This window comes from Giraffa tippelskirchi, chromosome 1, assembly GCF_054371585.1.
Source record: "Giraffa tippelskirchi isolate mGirTip1 chromosome 1, T2T-mGirTip1v1.2.pri, whole genome shotgun sequence".
Taxonomy (NCBI): Eukaryota; Metazoa; Chordata; class Mammalia; order Artiodactyla; family Giraffidae; genus Giraffa; species Giraffa tippelskirchi.
Genome location: NC_137275.1, coordinates 19,091,004 through 19,111,568, shown reverse-complemented (window position 1 = coordinate 19,111,568; position 20,565 = coordinate 19,091,004). Strand labels below are relative to the sequence as shown.

The following is a 20,565-nucleotide window of genomic DNA, read 5'->3' as shown; positions in this document are numbered from 1 at the left end:
GAATGAGATATCCTAATTTAATGAATTACCAGGGCAAGAGTCAGTCTTAGAAAACCCACTACCGTATTTTCAGTGAGAACATTACGAAACGCTCACTGGAGTGCTGAGTGTCTGGAACGCCTACACCATTTGGATTTCGCTCAGTAGACAAGGGAGAAGTGTCAAGATCAGCGTTTAATTGCAAGAAGGAGGTTTCTAGTAGCAGTATTTGGCAGAGGCTGAGGATGCTGGGGAGGAGAGGGAGGCAGGGAAAACAGGCAACCACTGTGATAGTGCAGTGGTCTCCATGACTTAAAGATGAAGTCACGAGTTGGGTGATGGTTCTGACAAGGGAAATCACACTTGAATGACCTTGGTTGGGTGTGTGTGTTAGTCACTCAGTCGTGTTCGCCTCTTTGCGATCCCGTGGACTGTAGCCAACCAGGCACCTCTGTCCCTGGGATTTTCCAGGGAAGAATACTGGAGTGGGCTGCCATTTCCTCCTCCAGGAATCCCTCCTCTAGGGATCAAACCTAAGTCGCCTGCATTGCAGGCAGATTCTTTACCACCTGAGCCACCAGGAAAAGTCCCTAAATAACCTTGCACTTTTCTATTTCTGGGAAGAAGAGTTAGGGTTAGTACATCTTTATACAAGTCACAGGTATTCTAAAGAAATTCTGTATTTTCAAACTAACTCCCATGTGCGCCTGCTAATCTGAAACACGAGCTTTCATCCAATAAGGATGTTCAGTGTTTAATTATAGAAAGGCAATGGTCTTATTAGTTTTCTAGAAAGGTAGATTAGTATACAATTTGTTATGAAAAAAGTATACAGCACTTTGAAAGCCCTTGTAGAAAATACACAGCTATTTTAGTAGCTGCGTTTCCCAGTAGCTGCGCTGCATGTCCTATATACAGTGAGGACTTTCCCATGTATGGACAAGGGAAGCCTGGCATGCTGCAGTCCATGGGCTTGCAAAGAGCTGGACACGATTGAGCGACTGAACTGACTGAGGTGAGGCTCAATGACAGGCTGACTGCTGGAGAAACTGTGCATATTAGGAACCACTGTTAGAATGTTTTTAAAAGTCCATGGAGGATTTTATGAGCCACATAGTGACTATACCTCACTGGCTGTGATAATCATATAGCTAAAGCATGAGATGGAGATGAAAAAGGCCAAATGAAGTACCTGAAAATTACCAAGTAAGGTCATTCCAAAGGAAGCCAGACAGAGAGCCACCAAGCCACTAATATTCAGCCACGGATTTAAAACCTTTGGTTTCAGTTGTATGAAGCGCAGAACAGCTACCACAAGAGCTGGGAATAAAACAAAATGTTATAATTGAAAAATTGAAATCACACAGCCAGACTAGGAAATAGCATTCTAAAGCCACAATGTGCAAAAGTAAACTTCTTGCCATCCTACATTTTTAAATCTCTGAAATGACAATTTTTAAAAGAAAACTTGCAGGCAATGTTTCTGATTATTGAGATGTTTTATTCTAGCTAACCCAGGGAAAGCAGAGAGGAATTGAAGCAGCAGTGTTACATGTTACTTGGGTGATGCAAGATAATAGACTGGTAATAGTGTTGTTCCCAGAGTTTTCAAAAACAAGGTCAGTGCAGGACAGACTGGCTTAGGAGAGCACTGCAGAGGCTTGGCACACAACCAATTAGATGCAGAGAGTTGGCCCATGGCACGAGAACTCACTGATTCAATCACCCTTTAATTGAGAACAGTGTTAGGACAGACGAGGCAAGAAAACATGGGGAAGAAGACATGGTTATCAGTCTAGACAAACCTGCTGGTGCCTGTGCCAGAAATCATTCCTGGGTATGGGAAGGAAGATAAAGCAAGTATACAAATCTCTTCGTTACTAGTTTACTCCCTCCCCCCTCTGATTCTACCTGTGGGTGTTCATTGTCAAAGGACAAAAACAGTTCATCCAAATTAGGGCACTGACAATAACAAAGTCATGGAATCTGTATTTTAACATAGCAGATCTGGGGGTTTGGTATGTATTAAAAATCGTACTGGGATTATATTAAGAAAGCTCAGTTCTTCCAAATGATGTTAATTACTCATTTTAAAAGCCAACTCTTTTCAACCAAATTGTCATTGGAGAATCTGAAGAGAGAATGAAGGAAGTTACTTAGATTTCAAATCTGACTTCTAATAGTCACCTTGAGGCTAGTCCATACTCAAGCCATTAATCTAAGAATCTCCTTTTATTAATTGCTTACTGCAGGGATATTTTCATATTTATACAAAAAGCTGGGAGAGCCTAGTCTACAAATGATTTTTAAGAAGCACTTGCAATTAATATGTTATAGCTAATATAAGGAAAGGCAGTTACTAGTTCCTAAGGCAATTTATTTTGACATTAAGGTTTAGCAGGGAAGATGATTAGGAATTCAGGACTTATCCTAGTCATACAGCAATTCAGTAGGTAATTATTTGCTAAAAGTCTACCTTGATTACTGGCCAATATTAGTAGCCATTAATAAAGAAACCATCCACAAATTTGCATTTCTCAAGTCTGCCAAATTTAACACTTTCAAGCTATGAAGTTAGTTCATCGAATTGACTTTCAAAGTACCTCTGGTGAAAGAGTGATATACAACTTGGATAATATTTGGATTTTGGAAGCAAAATAGAAATAAACCACAATTTATGAAATCTTAAATTGTTTGGCTCTGATTTAGCTTTTAGTATATTTATATTTAGCCCATGATTCATCATCAGATTAATAGATTATACTTGGCTTGATAATAGTTTTTCAACCTAATGGTTTGAGGGATCCAGTTAAGAGCTATAGTGCAATATTTTCAGAAGTCTATTAACAGTGACAACAATTATCCTTGTTGTTTAGTCACTAAGTCGTGTCCGACTCTTTTGTGTAGCCCACCAGGCCCCCCGTCCACATTAGGAGATGAAAAAATTTCTATTACTTTGGGGATGGAAATAGGAAGAAGTGGGGAGAGGAGAAATTCACTACAAGCACCCCAACACAAAGTGATCTTCAGAAAAGGAAGCCATTCGATTTAGACCAGAAATCTCCACACAGGGCATCAGGGGAGACACTTGCTAGTTACCTGTGTGTGGATATTAGTCAGGGCATAATGACAAAATCAATCCTAAGGGAAATCAGTCCTGAATATTCACTGGAAGGACTGATGCTGAAGCTGAAACTCCAATACTTTGGCCGCCTGATGCGAAGAACTGACTCATTTGAAAAGACCCTGATGCTGGGAAAGGTTGAAGGCAGGAGGGGAATGGGATGACAGAGAATGAAATGGTTGGATTTCATTGTCCACTGTCTGATTCAATGGACATGAGTTTGAGCCAGCTCCCGGGAGTTGGTGATGGACAGGGAAGCCTGGTGTGCTGCAGTCTGTGGGGTCGCAAGGAGTCAGACATGACTGAGTGACTGAACTGAACTGAATGACAAAATACCGAGGCAAGTACAACAAAATATATTTGAAATACATTTCAAATGTGCTTTTAAAAATGACTAGTGGAGAGAATGTCTCTGGGAACTCTCTGATTGTCATTCAGTTTGGAGGGCTAGGGTGGTGCTGGAACTCTGGCCGAATCTCTGATTCACTGCTAAGGCAAACACCAAAATGGCTCTTCACGTTGGCCATCCAGGTAGTTGGTGCCACTGAACCCCCAGGGACACAGTCACTGCCACTCTTTGTTACTCATTTCTCGCCAATGAATTCTGGACGTGTACCATTCCCCTGGCTCCAGTATTTCTAGCCTTCTCATTTGTAATCTGGATGGTAAATCATTTTATCAAGAACCGATAATGAAATTAAGCAGGAAGCGGAAACCTTCCTGAAGACAGGAATCAACCCAACACTCCTAACTTCCACAATTGCAACCCAACACCACACTTTGCCCTTTTCACCTATTAACTCCATTAAAAGCAGCTGAGGGCTTCTCTGGTGGTCCAATGGTTAAGAATACTGTTTGCATACAAGGAATACCAGTTTGATCCCTGGTTTGGGAATATGCCACATGCCGTGGGGCAACTGAACCTCTGTGTCATAACTGCTGAGCCTATGTACTGCAACTCCTGAAGACTGTGGACCTAGAACCTGTGCTCTGTAACAAAAGAAGCCACTGCAATGAGAAGCCCACACACACTAGAGTAGCCCCTGCTCACTGCAACTAGCGAAAAAGCCAGAGCAGCAACAAAGACCCAGCACAGCCAATAAATAAACACATCTTAAAAAAAAATCAGCTGAGACAAGGCATACTTTCCTTTTAAAATAAGATCTAGTTGAAATTTTATGGTTGTGGAAATAATAAAGTTTCTGGTCTGTTAACAATTTTATTAAGAGATTTAAATGGAGGCAGATTCAGACTATCTGTTATGAAGTCCACTTAACAACCAAGTAGTGATTTAATTATAGCTTCTTGAAAGGGTCTTCTGGGCAGTAGGGCAATTTCAAAGCCATCTTTATATATGCAAACCAATTTTTACCACATTAACATTCTGCTCAATAGATCTTTTTAAAGTTTCCTTAAAGTTTTTAAATTTTACTGACAGTTTTAGAAAAGATTTAAAAAACCCACCCGTCTGTGGGTTTTGATACTTACAACAGTTCTTCGCTATACAGATGCTCTTTTTAATTTATCTCTCTGTTAAAAAATACAAATATTAGAGAGTAATTGCTTACTTTCTTTGTTAAATTTTTTATTTTGAAGCTGATAGGGTTCTTCAAGTTCAAACTCAAAATAGCAGCTCTTCACTGCAGTTGTAGACTGGTGCCTGGCCAAATTCTTCATTTTGTTTAGTTTTACTGTTTATGCATCAATAATACCTATCTATGACAGCAGTAGAACATAACAATCAATATGTTTTGGCTGAAGGAGAGAGAGAGGCTGCTGTTAGGTGACCGAAATCATTCAGCTATTAACTTTATCCTCACAACCTATCCTCAACATTTCTATTAAGAAATGTGTCTTACAGCAAAAGAGACACAGATGTAAAGAACTCTGTGGGAGAAGGCGAGGGTGGGATGATTTGAGAGAATAGCATTGAAACATGTATATTATCATATGTGAAATAGATCGCCAGTCCAGGTTCAATGCGTGAGACAGAGTGCTCAGGGCTGGTGCACTGGGATGACCCTGAGAGATGGGATGGGGAGGAAGGTGGGAGCGGGGTTCAGAATGGGGAACACATGTACACCCATGGCTGATTCATGTCAATGTATGGCAAAAATCACTACAATATTGTAAAGTAATTAGCCTCCAATTAAAATAAATTAATTAATTTTTTTAAACAAGAAATGTGTCTTAGATCATAAAAGTGCAGATTTAAGACAAAGAATATAAATAATTCTGTAAAGAAAATCACTGAGCATTTGATCTTTGATTAATCCATCAAAAAACACAAGATTTTTGCTAACTGATTTAAATAAATACCACATCAACTCGTTTGTAGGTTGTAAATTATAATCTATATGGCTACCAACAAGCAGTGATTTATATGAGGTCTTTGTTGTTTCTTAGGGCTTCTTCCATGGCTCAGTAGTAAAGAATCTGCCTACAATGCAGGAGACACGGGAGTCACAGGTTGGATCCCTGGGTTAGGAAGACCTGCTGGAGGAGGAAATGGCAACTCACTCCAGTATTCTTGCCTAGAAAATCCCATGGACAGAAGAGTCTGGCGGGCTACAGTCCATAGGGTCGCAAAGAGTCAGATACAACTGAGTGAACACACAGCACGCAGGTTGCTTCTTATAGTCAGTTATGTCATCTGAAATGATAGTCTGAGATCTAAAAGGGGCAGGCCTGGGGAGACAAAAGCAACCACAGTTTAAGGCAAGAAGTATTAGGAAAATGATTCTTTTTCACTCCCAGATAAGTAAATAATAGATGGTTCACTCTCACTGAACACTAATCTTACTCAGTTTTGTGTCTACCAGATGGCACTAAAAGTGATGAAATATAATAAACACTGGATGCTGCAATACCTTAGAGCAAAAGCTAGTAAAAACTTAATTGCTTCTTGATGGAGCAGGGGAGGACCGGAGAATCAGATGCTGACGGATGTCATCTGCAAGAGGGGAACTTGTTTTCATGACTGTGTTTCTGGAACTGCTTTTATAACAAGTTAATCATCAGCTTTGTAAAGGGATAAATTTGTGAGCTGGGAAAACTGGCATATTTTAGATATTGCGCTAAGAACTATTGGGACATATCAATTTGTCTTAAGAATACAAAGGGTAATATGTAGCTTCTAACATGTTCACTGGTTTCTTTAAAGCCCCATGGAGGACAGACATCCTGTGACATTTCCTCGTAAGGGAAGTCTCCTGTGTATTATGATTAAAAAGAGGTAATGTTTGCAAAGCACTTAGCATTGTGCCTGGAATATTAAGGGACTGTCATTAATTACTGTTATTGCTGTGCTCCGTGCGGATGATGGTATGAGTTGGTACCAACCTGCCTACGTGGCGTGATTGCTGACGGACTGGGAAAGGTCTCTGACCCTACAAGTCCAGGGTCACTCTTGGGACTTTGTGTTCTATTAGATGCAAATATCTCCTCAGAGGTCATTTATGCCTTGGTATGAGTACATTTATTACATCTTTTCAGAAGAGTGGTATGAAGAGTAGGAAAGAAGAGTGAGTACTGAGTTCCTATGCAGGAGACACGGGTTCCATCCTTGGGTCGAGAAGATCCCTTGGAGAAGGGAATGGCAACCCACTCCAGTATTCTTGCCTGGAAAATTCCATGGACAGAGGAGCCTGGCTGGGTACAGTCCATGGGGTCTCAAAGAATTGGACACAACTGAGTGACTAACATGGAGGCTGAAGGCGGGGAGGACAAAACCAGACTGGCTAGCGTTTCCCCTGGGGTCTCACAGGGAATATTCTCCATGTTTCTCTGCCTTCTGGACCAACTAAGATTCTGCCTGTGGTGCAGGTTGGACCAACCATCTCCCTTGATTTTCCGGGGAATTTTATAGGTCTTCCCTTTTCCTACAGCAAAAATTTAAAAGGAACATGTAAGAGTCAGTAGAAATTTTGAGGGGGGAGGAGAGCTATAAATAGATGAAATAACAGGCCACCTCTTTGGGGGACAGGTGCTACAAAGGTCAAATACTCCCTCAGTGATAACATCGTCATTAGCTCTCACTTGGAGTGAGTCTCAGTATCCAAAAGGACCATGTCCAGAAAACTGCTGTTGAAGGATTTAGCTGTCACTGACTGGACCCAACAAAACGCCAATGGTGATAATTGGCTGACCTTTTTTTCTTTTTTTTGGATGCACTGCACAGCATGTGGGATCTTAATTCCCAGATCCAGGATCAAACCCATGCCCCCTGCATGGAAAGCATGGAGTCTTAACCACTGGATCACCAGGGAAGTCCCAACCTGTTGAAAGACACAGAGGAGTCCTTGGCCTGGAGGAGATGAGTTCCTCAATTTGAACTGTGGTGCTAGAGAAGACTCTTGAGAGTCCCTTGGACTGCAAGGAGATCAAACCAGTCAATCCTAAAGGAAATCAACCCTGAATATTCATTGGAAGGACTGATGCTGAAGCTGAAGCTCCAATACTTTGGCCACCTGATGCGAAGAGCCAACTCACTGGAAAAGACCCTGATGCTGGGAAAGATTGAGGGCAGGAGAAGAGGGTGACAGAGGATGAGATGGTTGAATGGCATCATTGACTCGATGGACATGAGTTTGAACAAACTCTGGGAGATGGTGAAGGACAGGGAAGCCTGGTGTGCTGCAGTCCCTGGGGTCGCAAAGAGTCGGACACAACTGAGCGACTGAACAACAACAAGGCTGATTTGGAGGAAGACAGAGAGTATGGCTGGTTCCCACAACCCCTGGAGAGAAAGCACTCACAGAACAAAGAGGACAGGATACTAAACGAGAGCTTTAGTCCCTGAAGGAAAAAGGAATTAGGGCTGGACATGAGTACAAAAGGCTTCTTTCTGTTTTTTTATAAACCTGTGTTCCCATTTGCCAGCTTGATAGGTGTATAGGAACAGGGGAGGGCATGACCCTAATGATAATGCCAACCTTTAGACTGAAAGATGATGTCTATACACATCAATATTTATCTCAGATCCTATGCATTTTTCATGCTTGCCAGTGAAAGAATATACAAAGCATTCTTTTTAAAGAAAACATATTGCACAATATTATAGTCTCATGCAGGATTTTATGGCACATGAAATACATTATTTCATGCAGCAAAAGAAATAGAGTCAAGAATTTGCTGTAATGATTGAAGGTGGTAAAGGGAAAAGAAAATGGAAGGTAAGCAGGTGAATGTAAAGGGATTTATGAAAAAAAAAATGACCCTCAAAACAAAAAAAGCCCACTTTAGCATACTGACATGATATGATACTAAATTATCAACTAAGCCCACCATACTTTTGATATGAGTTTTTGGAGAATTTAAAATAAAAAAGAGATATCCCAAAGCAGGTAAAGCATTCTTCATGTTCTTCTTACCTAGGAATGCTGCCATGTTCATAACTTGACTAAACACACAGCTTGCAGGAGGTTCATCACCTGCAATACTTGAAAAATATGAAATGTTTTATTATTTCTACAGTAAAATCTCTGACTGTTTGCAATGGACTGAATGTCTATGTCCCCTCAAAATTCATATGTTGAAATCCTAACATCCCATGTGATGGTATTAGGAAGTGGAGCCTTTGGGAGGTGATTAAGTAATGAAAGTAGAGCCCCAGTGAATGGGATTAGTGCCCTTATAAAAGGGCCCCAGAGAGCTCTCTAGTTCTCTTTCTGCCATGTGTGGACACAATGAGAAGACAGCAGTCTGAAACATGGAAGAGGGTTCTCATCACATCATCTGACCATGCTGGCACCCTGATCTTGGACTTCCAGCCTGCAGAGATGTGAGAAATAAATTCCTGATGTTTGTAAGCCACCCAGTTTAGGCTACTTTGTCCTAATAGTCAGAACTAATACACCCTGCTAACGTTGCCTAAGATACAGCAGATCAGAAGAGAATTATCAAGTTACCTTATATATGGTGCATGCTTCACACCAGGTTTCCTGGATGACAGAAAAAACCCAGAAGCTCAGGTTAACGCATGGTCACTTTTGCATAGTTTAACTTCACCAGTGGCAAAGTTTTGCTAAATCTACTGATGAACAAAGAGTTACCCAGAGAAAACTTTACCTTTCAGCTGAATTTAATGGGAAAATTTTGTCATCTTCCACAGCTATAAAGTATCTAGGAAGAAAAAAACAATAAAATTTATAAAACAAAGAAATTAAAAAAACCAAGAATTATGTTTCCCAATTTTACTGGACTAACCACATTAAATCATATTTGCTTGTTTAACAGTCAATGAGTATAAGGGCAGTATACTCAATGACTGCTAAACAAGCAAATGTTTGAATATACGTATGTGTGTGTGCTCAGTTGAGTCTGACTCTTTGTGACTCCATGGACTGTAGTCCACCAGGCTCCTCTGTCCCTGAAATTTTCCAGGCAAGAATACCGGAGAGGGTTGCCATTTCCTTCTCCAGGGAATCTCCTCAACCCAGGGACTGAATCCTCATTTCGTGAGTCTTCTGCATCGGCAGGCAGATTTTCTACCACTGCATCACCTGGGAAGCCCGAATCTGTAGCGTGTTAGCGTCAAATTAGCAAATCTTGCAAATAATGAGTCCATATCACCAGTATTCAATATCTGCTTTGCATAATTTATTACTCATACTTATTATTTACTTTGGGTGATAGAATAAAGAAAGGGAAATGGGGACTTTGGCAAGGTTGAGTTAGCAAACATTATTTTAAAGTATTTACAAACACATTCACAAGAATATGGCATATACAGTTGTCCATCTGTATTTGTGGGGGACTGGTTCCAGGATAAGCAGTGGATACCAGAATCTGTGGATTCTCACGTCCTATAGTCAGCTCCACATCCTCGAACTCAGCCAAACGTGGACCACATAGTACTGTAGTATTTATTGAAAAAAAAATCCAGGTACAAGTGGACCCTCACAGTTCAAACTACTGTTGGTCAAGGGTCAACTGTACTCTCCACACATCCTCCTGTATACTTTCATTTCTAAGTATTGATGACACTTAATACAATAGTTGTAAAGACAAAGTAAAATGCTATATAAGTAGTTGCCAGTGAGCAGCCAGTTCAAGTTTTGCTTTTTGGAATATTTTTTCCTGAATATTTTTGATTAGGAGTTGGTTGACTCTGAGGGTGTGGAGCCTGTAGACACAAAAAGGGGGGATTGTACTATCAAGACTTTACTTTTTTATCTATATTACACCTGAGTCCTTAAGTAAGAGAATACTCACACTATCCACAATCCAGCAGAAGTAAACAAGGTAAATACAAGAGGTAAAAACATCCATACACTGAATTTCTTCCCATCCATGCCTGATGCCTGTACCCCTGAAATAAAATGAACAGGTGTTAATAACTAAGGCAAAACTTGGTCTCACCCCTTCAAGATGGAAAGGAAGCTTACTTTAATGACAAAAGCATATTTTATGAAACAAAGATTCAAATGAGTATCATTACTGTCAACCTCACAGGAAGGAAATCCCTTGAGTAAATAACATTTTAGACTGTTTTCTATCATTATCTTAAATATTCCAGAATTTTAGTTGAGAATTGATGGAGAATTTCTCCTAAAGATGTGCATCCTTATACAAGCATTAGTGTATTTAAGAAAGGACCAAAGAGTTTGGGTTAGGACTTTCAGGAGAAAATCTAGATACCAAAGGCATACAACTTACTTTTAGTGCTATTAATATTATTTAACATAGTTTTCTTTTAAAAAATATTTATGTATTTATTTGGCTGTGCTGGGTCTTAGTTGTGGCATGCATGATCTTTTATCTTCCTTGCAGCATGTGGGATCTTTAGTTGAGGCATGCAAACACTTAGCTGCAGAAGGCGGGATCGAGTTCCCTGAGCAGGGATTGAACCCTGGCCCTCTGCACGGAGAGTGTGGGGTCTTAGCCACTGGATGACCAGGGAAGTCCCTAACACAGTTTTCTAGTAATATGACATTTTGAAACTATCTACATTTATCATCTTTTTATTTATTTATTGGCTGCGTGGCATGTGGGATTTTAGTTCCCTGACCAGGGATCAAACCCAGGCCCCCTGTGTCAGAAGTGCAGAGTCTCAACCACGGGACCACCAGTAAGTCCTAGTACTATTATTAACATTTATGAATTTATAGATCTATGGATCTGGCATGTACATACATCTACAACTTGGCAGACAAGAGTGTGAGAAACAAATGGTTACTAAACAAATTAGCAGCACAGAAAGAAATGTCAAATGCTTTGCAAATCTGGACTTTCCTCATGACATGTTATTGAGCAACCATCTCAGAGGACTCTGAAGATGAATGCTCTAGAAAACAATGTGTTGTGGATAACTTTAAATTTGCTTCACCCAACACAATGAAAAACAGTACAGATGTCAGGCACTTTGGATATTGTATTTTAAAGGAAAAATATGTGAACAAAAAATTCTCCACAAAAATGAAATAAAGACCAGAAGCTTCAGATATATCTGTGAAAAGTTATTGGTACGGAACAGAAAGAAGTAACTAATTATCAGTTTCCTTCTTTGCCCAAAGCTATCAGACAAAATTGATTTGAGACACTGGATGCCAACAATCCTTAAGGCAAAAACGAAAGCTTGTTCCAAGAAAATAAAGTGTCCTAAGTGACCTCCACAGGTGACCTGACAAACAGGATAATGTGATTAAATGGCACCTCTAACAGTGGCTATTATTTTTGTTTGGCAAGGAAGGATATATTCATGGGGAGCTAAAAGCTCTGAATGCAGGTCTCTTGTTTGATTTAAACTGGTAGAAGGTAATGGAAATTTCAGCAACTATCATCTTGCCTGCTTCAGCAACACTGTATAGAAAGACATGATGATAACTGAAAGTCTCGTGGCCCAGTAGTAAGAATGGATGGTTCAGATGGTAGGGAATCTGCCTGCAATGCGGGATACCCAGGTTCGATCCCTGGTTTGGGAAGATCCCCTGGAGAAGGGAATGGCTACCCACTCCAGTATTCTTGCCTGCGAATTCCCAAGGACAGAGGAGCCTGGCTGGCTACAGCCCATGGGGTTGCAAAGAGTCGGACACGATTGAGTGGCTAACTCTTTCACAAGGAAATATCACTGCTCGTGATTAATATTTTGGGTTTTATAATTAACCACAAAAAGTCGTTTACTGGGTTTGAACCAGCGCTGTCACATTTCTGATACCTCCGTGATACCTTCTTTCATGTGCTGAGATTCCCTGGCTCTTCCGAGTGTTGAAAACAGAGAGAGAACACAGACTTCCCTGCCAGGCTGCTAACCTGCGAGGACTCAGGAAGATCTGAGTTGTCAGAACTGACCTACCTGATTAGGTACGTCTTTCACACCAAGGCACAGACTACTGGACCTAATAATGTGTCAGTGAACAATCATGCTGTTGTCTAAACATCTATCTGAGTAGGGCGTTAAATAAATTACAGAATCTAGAAGCTGAAACACATTAGAGCCACTTTCAATCAATTTAATTCAATCAAATCCAATCCAAACCAGTTCGTAACTATTGACAACCTACTTGTGACAGGTACTATAATGGGTGGTGGAAATACTCGAATGAATACAACTATTTATAGGTAATAGTCTGTGTAATATATAAAAGCTGTTCTATGAGCCATTGGTGCATGGCTATCCAGTTAATATAATACGGAAAATGATGAACATTTTAAGCATTCACAATACAGTTTTTCAGTATCCATTCATTAATTTATGTACAGAATATTGTGGGCTCATAATAAAGCTACAAATAATGCTAACAAAAATAATTCCACCAGTACCCAAAATGCAGAGGGAATACAGAAAATAAGGACGTTCATTGAGCATGTAACACAATTTTTCTGGATCTGCCCCTGAAATAGGGTGCTCCAACAGGATAAGTAGAGCTGAAATGGTTATATCAGAGTAACAGGTAGGAGACCTAGTTCTCAACCTTCGCTTTGCAAATAACTGACGCTGTAAGCCTGGGACAGTTATTTAAATCAGTAACACCAATTCTCCATCTTGAAGACTGAATTCTGAGGCCCCACAGCATGATGGAATACCTTGGAAGTTAACCCAAGTTCAGTACCTTATATTTTTACAGTAACAGAATTCTCCAGTATACCCAGAATTATCAGCCATAGAAGAACTCATGCCTATAAACCATTTTTAAAATAGACTGGTGACAAAATCACAGTGTCAACTGATTCAGGTACAGTGAGAAACACAACTGCCAAAAGGACAAATACTTACACTGAATCCCCTTTGAGGAACATCTATCTGAGAAATCAAAATTTGCAAGTAAGAAAGAAGAGTGAAGAGAGTTAACGAGATGATTCTAGGACTACGGCATCAAGCACAACAGCTTCCTGCGCTTTTTGTCTTTCCGAGAGGCAGTATGAACAGGAAATGGTATGGCCAGGCAGAGGCCTGAAGCCTAGTTCTGCCACTTTGTAGCTGTGTGATCTCTGGCAAGTTATTTCATCTCTCTCTTTTTTTAATTTTGGTCATACTCTGAGGCATGTAGGACCTTAATTTTCCCAACCAGGGATCGTACTCGTGCCCACTGCATTCATTGGAAAGTAAAGTTTTAACCACTGGACCACCAGGAAAGACCTAAGTTATTTCATCTCGTAAGCCTTAGTTTCATTATGGAGATAACTGTTTTGTAGGGTTGATCGGAGGATTAATGATAAGGCAGGTAAAGTACCTCACACATAATGTATGCTCTGTAAGTGGCATCTCTGCCAGCTCTAACTGCCAAGCAGGCCAATACTACTAAAAGGACAAGGTACTCTCCCTCCAGGGCAGGGTTGAGGACAAGTTAATGCTTTCTGCTCTGGGCTCATGCTTTTCTAGAACAATACAGATACCCTTCCTGGTAGTAAGAGTTTCTTTATTCAGATGACTCCAAAAGTTAATTAATACTTTTTCCTTACATATATATTGAAGGGCCACCTAAGTGTTTACTCTTGGGTTATCTTTAAGTATGCGTTGCTTTTCTTATTTTGTTTTGGAAGCAGTTAAGGTGGCTAATGGCTACTCTCCTGAACTGTTCTATTTTTACTAGCTTAATTCTCACAGGAAAACCTTATGTTCAAATTAGGGAAAAACCAGACTGTATCCTTTGTCTAATGAGAAATGAAAATTTCCCTTTCTTTTTTTTTTTTAAACTTTAAAAATTTACTTTATTCAAGCTGATCTGTCTCATTTTAACACGTACCAACATAAACGAACTACTGAGCTTTTTCAAACTAAAAAGTCTCTGAAATCCAAAATCTTCTTCCATACCTCCATCTGGACTAGCTGCATTTGTTTTTTTTTTTTTTAAGGAGATGGATTTTCTAAAATATTTGGCTGGGTCCCGTCTTAGTTGCGGTACTCGTAGTCCTCGTTGCGTCACGTGGGATCTTTCGTTGCGGCCCAGCCTCTCTAGTGGTGGCGTGTAGTATCAGTAAATTACAGCATGGGCTTAGCTGCTGCAAGGTGTATGATATCTTACTTCCCCGACCAGGGATTGAACCCTCGTCCCCTGCACTGCAAGGCAGATTCTCAACCACTAGACCACCAAGGAAGTCCTAGACTAGCTGTATTTTAAGTGCTCAACACCTGCCTGTGGCTAACGGCTACCACAATGGACAGTGCAGGACTAGCACACAGCCGTGCTACCTCTAAAAGGCAGTTCTCCTACAGTTCTTACTGTGAGCCCACACGCCGAGGTCCACTCATCCTCCTACAGGAGGACAGGAGGCATAGGACACTGTTCCCAGCCTGGCTCAGTGGAGGGTATGCTGTGTCCCGACCCACCTGTACTGCCTGTCCCCTCCCTCCTGGGCCAGCTGGCTGCTGACCTCTCACCTGCTGGACGGCAGCCAGGCTATGCAGCTGGGCATTGCTGAGCTGCTGCTGGAGCATGAACTGGTGGAAATACTGAGCCGCGTTGGGCTGACGCTGCAGTGCCTGCAGAGCCTGCACGGCCTGCCGTTCATACAGTGACATTTGAGCGATCTGGGGCCGAGAGCTGCCCCCAGAGCCAGAACTCCCATTGGTGGAATTGGAGTTCTGTTCACTCTCAGTTTCCATGATAAGAGGTCCAGGGTCCCCACGGCTGGCGCTCTGACTCCAGACCTCCGCGCCTGGCTCCACACCCGGGCGCTCCCGGGGTAGGGGGTGGGGGCGTCCACCTCACGTGCCGGGGTCCCGGGGCGCCGGGCCGGGCGGGGGGCGCGCTCGGCCTCCGCGGCGGGCTCCCCTCGCCTCCTCCCCTTCCTGGAGGGGCGGGGGCGCCGAGTGCGGGGTGGGAGGTGCCCGGCGCGGCCGTGGCTCCCCGCCCCTCCCGCCGCTCCGGGTGCGGGCCGGCCGCGGCTTCGCCAGGCCTCCGGGGCTCGCTCCGGGGCCTGTCACTTCCTGCCGGGCGGAGAGGGTGGGGGCCGAAAATTTCCCTTTCTTAACCAAAGAGATGCCTTGGGAGGTGATAAGAATAAGTTTATGGATAATTGTTTTATTAGCTTCTAATGGAACTACTTTGTGCTTCTTCATAATGTTTACTTTGGTTACGTTTTTTGTTTGTTTTAGAAAATTCCAAATTTGGGCAGTTGTAAGAAAGAATAGAGTGATCCTGTATATCCTTCACTCTATATCCCCGCCCTGTATAGCCACAGTACAATATCAACACCAAGATACTGACACTTATACAATCCTTTCACTTTATTCAGATTCCATGAGCTTTACATGCTCTTCTTTCTGTGTGTGTGTATTTTGTTGTTGTTCAGTCGCTCAGTCGTGTCTGACTCTTTGTGACCTCACGGACCGCAGCACATCAGGCTTCCCTGTCCTTCATCATCTCCCGGAGTTTGCTCAAACTCATGTCCATTGAGTCAGTGATGTCATCCAACCATCTTATCTTTCGTCATCCCATTCTCCTCCTGCCTTCATTCCTTCCCAGCATCAGGGGCTTTTCCAATGAGTTGGCTCTTATATTAGGTGGCCAAAGTATTGGAGCTTCAGCTACAGCATCAGTCCTTCCAATGAATATTCAGGGTTGATTTCCTTTAGGATTGACTAGTTTGATCTCCTTTCTGTCCAAGGGACACTCAAGAGTCTTCTCCAGGACCACAGTTCAAAAGCATCAATTCTTCAGCACTCAGCCTTCTTTATGGCCCAGCTCTCACATCCGTACACGACTACTGGAAAAACCATAGCTTTGACTAGACGGACCTTTGTCAGCAAAGGACCTTTGTCTCTACTTTTTAATATGCTGCCAAGGTTTGTCACAGCTTTTCTTCCAAGGAGCATGTGTCTTTTAATTTCATGGCTGTAGTCACCATCTGCAGTGATTTTGGAGCCCAAAAAAATAAAATCTCTCACTGTTTCCACTTTTTACCAATCTATTTGCCATGAAGTGATAGGACCAGATGCCTTGATCTTAGTTTTTTGAATATTGAGTTTTAAGCCAGCTTTTTCACTATGTGTATTTAGTTTATGCAGTTTTACATGTGAAGATTCATATGACTACCACTATAGTCAAGGCACAGGACAGACAGTTTCCATCACCTCAAATATCCCTAGTGCCACCGTTTTATAACCATATCCACTTCTCTCTCCCACATCCTCCTTAATGATCTCTGGCACTCATTAATCTGTTCTCGAATTCTAATAATTTTATCATTTTAAGAATATTATACAAATGGGATCATGTAGAATGCAACCTTTAGGACTAACTCTTTTTAACTCAGCATAATTCCCTGGAGACCATCTAAGGTTTGTGCTGATCAATAGTTTGGTACCTTTTATTATTGGGTAGTATTCCATGGTATGGATGGACCAAGTGTGTTTATTCACCCCTTACAAGATATCTGGTTTATTTCACGTTTTTGGCCATTGCAAATCAAGAAGCTATGAACATTAGTTTACAGGTGTTTGTGCGAACATAAGTTTTTATTTCTCTGGAATAAAGACCCAAGATTGCAATTGCTGGGTCATTTGATAATACATGTCTAGCTTTTTTTTTTTTTTTTTAATTGGGTCTCCATAGAGACTGCCAAAATTGCCATTGAGGACTGTATTTCAAGTCATGATGGTGGGGTATTGGGAAAAGTTTCCAATTAGCAATAATCACACCTTGGATAAACCTCATTGCCTACAAAACTGCCACTGTGCAAAGCTAATAAGCATTTAGTTCTTTCTTAAAAATAATATATTTATTTTAATTTTATTTTTGGTTGTGCTCGGGTTTTGTTACCGTGCTCAGGTTTTTCTCTAGTTGTAGTGAATGAGGGCTACTCTCTAGTTGTGGTGCAGTGGCTTCTCTTGTTTCAGAGCACAGGATCTAGGCACATGGGCTTCAGTGGTTGCAGAACACAGGCTCCAGAGCACGAGCTCAGTAGCTGTGGTGCATGGGCTTAGTTGCTCTGTGGCATATGGGATCTTACCAGACCAGGGATCGAACCTATGTCCCCTGCATTGGCAGGTGGATTCTCATTCACTGTATTACCAGGGAAGTCCTACATGTTTAATTTTTAAGGACTTGGTCAAACTGTTTCCAGAGCAGCTGTACCATTTTATATTCTTACCAACAATGTATGATTGATCCAAGGTCTTTATATCATTATCAGTACTGGTGATATCACTATCTGGTGTTATCATTAAACAATTGGTGTTAGCTAGCACTGTCACTATTTTTTATGCTAGCCATTCTGATAGTTATATATTTGCTATCTCATTGTAGTTTTCATTTGCATTTCCCTGGTGCTAGTGATGTTGAGTATCTTTCCCTGTGCTTGTTTGCCATCTGTATGCCCTCTTCAGTGAAATGTCTATTCTTTCTACCCATTTTCAATTTGGATTTCTTTTTTTAACCATTGAGAATAAAAAAATAAACAGTTTGAGAGGTCTTCATATATTCTAAATACTAATCTTTTTGGGGAGGATATATCGTTTGGAAATCTTCAAGCCTGTAGCATCTCCATTCTCTTAAACAAAGTCTCTTATTAAAGAATTATTTTAAGTTTTTTTTTATGTATGTATGGTGAAATATACATAACACCAATTTTCTTTTTACCATTTTAATCATTATAAGTGTACAATTCAATGGCATTAAGTATCTTCATATTGTTATGTAAACATCACCACTATTCATCTCCAGAACGTTTTCTTAAAGACCTTCGTATTGTTATGTAACTATCACCACTATTCATCTCCAGAAATTTTTTATCTTCCCAAACTGGAACTCTATACCTCTTAAACAATAACCCTCTTCCCTCCTGCCCCAGCCCCTGGTACCCACCATTGTACTTTCTATTTCTATAATTTTTACTAGTTTAGCTACCTCATGTGAGTGGAATCATACAATATTCATCCTTTCGTGTCTGGCTTACTTCATTTAGTATAAAGTCCTTAATGTTCATCCCTGATGTGGTGTGTATCAGAGCTTCATTTCTTTTTAAGGCTGAATAACACACCATTGGATGTAGATATGCACACCACATTTTGTTTGCCCATTCATCTATCAATGGACGCTTGGGTTGTTTCCAGTTTTTGGCTACTTTGAACAATGCTGCTATAAAATATACAAACAAATATATAAATATATAAACAAATTCATGTCCCTGTTTTCAATTCTTTGGGGTATATACTTAGGAATAAGATTGGTCACATGGTAATTCTATGTTTAATTTTTTGAGGACCCCTTGTGACAGCCACACCATCTTACATCCACACCAGTGATAGACAAGAGTTCCAACTTCTCCAGATCCTTACCAACTCTGGCTATTTTCTGGTTTCTTGATAGTAGCCATCCTGATGGGTGTGAGGTGGTATCTAATTGTGGGTTTGATTTGCATTTCCCTAATGATTAGTGATGTTGAGCATCTTTTCATTTGCTTACTGGCCATTTATATCTCTTCTTTGGAGAAATGTCTATTCATGTCTTCTGCACATTTAAATTTTTTTTTAATTGTTGAGTTGTAGGAGTTCTTTATATATTCTAAATATTAATCCTTTATCAGGTATATGACTTACAAAATTTTCTCCCACTATGTGTGTTGCCTTTTTACTTTATTAATAGTGACCTTTAATGCACAGAAGTTTTAAATTTTCCTGAAGTCCAGTTTATCTATTTGTTGCTGTTGCTGCCTGTGGTTTTGGTGTTCTGTCCAAGAAACCACTGTCAAGTCCAGTGTCATGAGACCTTCTCCTTATGCTATATTCTAAATGTTTTATGGTTTTATCTCTGCCTATTCAGATCTTTGCTATATCTTGATTTAACTTCTGTATACTGTACAAGGTAACTTCATCTTTTTTTGCATGTAAATATCCAGGACCATGTATTTAAAAGAAAATCTTTTTCAATTTTGATAAATTCTAACTTACCAAGTTTTCCTTGTGTGGATCATCATTCCGACATCAAGCCTAAGAACTCTCTGTTTAGCACTTAATATCGAAGATCTCCTCCCATACTTTTTTCTAAAAGATGTATAGTTTTAGATTGAAATCTGTGATCTGGTTATGTCTTTAAAACTATAGATCTTTACTGTCTTATTCAATTGGATTAGAATCCCAAAATCACTTTGACAGGAGTCAGGAAACAGGTGATGAGCTAAATCAGTCTTCTGACCTAGTAATACGTCGTGAAGAAGATTCTTACAATGAAGAACATCTACTTCAGCCATAATATATCCTACCATCACTAGGTTCTTTGGCAACTGGCGAGTATGATCTTAAGGACAACAGTGAGGTGTATGTGTGTAGATACTGGAAGCTCGCATACTTCCTTCACCTCCCTACCCACTTCTGAGTTACCATGGAGGCCAGAAGATCAAAGTAAAAAGCTCTTTTAGGACCAGCTTTGGTTTTGTGGTGACTCAGATGGTAAAGAATCTGCCTGCAATGTTGGAGATTTGGGTTCAGTTGCTGGGTGGGGAAGATCCCCTGGAGAAGGAGATGGCTTCCCACTCTAGTATTCTTGCCTGGAGAATTCCGTGGACAGCAGAACCTGGCTACTACGGTTCATGGGATCGCAAAGAGTAGAATGCAACTGAGCGACTAACACTTTCTGGTTTTGTTAATCTACCAATGCCCCATCTCACATCTCTTGTCCTTTTACTTCTTTCTCTTTCCCTAGTAAGAGAACAACTGTGGTAACTGAACCTGGTAACTGAACAACTATGTTGTTATGTAGTCATTAAGTCCTTTCTAACTCTTTGTGACTCCATGGACTGTAGCACACCAGGCTCCTCTGTCCTCCACTATCTCCTAGAGTTTGCTCAAACTCATGTCCATTGAGCTGGTGATTCTATCTCACCATCTCATCCTCTGCCAGCCCCTTCAATCTTTCCCAGCATCAGGATCTTTTCCAATGAGTTGGCTCTTCACATAAAGTGGCTAAAGTATTGGAGTTTCAGCTTTAGCATCAGTCCTTCCAATAAATATTCGGGGTTGATTTCCTTTAGGATTGACAGGTTTGATCTCCTTGCAGTACAAGGAACCCTCAAGAATCTTC

General features: G+C 40.8%; 1 protein-coding gene and 1 non-coding gene across 3 annotated transcripts in view; both read right to left on the bottom strand.

The window, feature by feature from the left end:
• TMEM150C (transmembrane protein 150C) overlaps positions 1 to 20,565 on the bottom strand; it is a 117,295-nt gene that overhangs the window by 7,789 nt on the left and 88,941 nt on the right. For both annotated transcript variants that reach the window (XM_081583405.1, XM_081583395.1), the window contains exons 2-6: positions 10,319 to 10,415; positions 9,173 to 9,226; positions 9,013 to 9,045; positions 8,476 to 8,543; positions 1,172 to 1,299 (exon numbers count right to left, since the gene is read on the bottom strand). In XM_081583405.1, the coding sequence (XP_081439531.1) occupies positions 1,172 to 1,299; positions 8,476 to 8,543; positions 9,013 to 9,045; positions 9,173 to 9,226; positions 10,319 to 10,398 (363 nt within the window). In that variant the 5' untranslated portion in view covers positions 10,399 to 10,415. The remainder of the gene's footprint in view (positions 1 to 1,171; positions 1,300 to 8,475; positions 8,544 to 9,012; positions 9,046 to 9,172; positions 9,227 to 10,318; positions 10,416 to 20,565) is intronic.
• Positions 17,092 to 17,231, bottom strand: LOC145521516 (U4 spliceosomal RNA). The gene has a single exon (XR_014065439.1). It is a non-coding gene; the product is annotated as a U4 spliceosomal RNA (small nuclear RNA).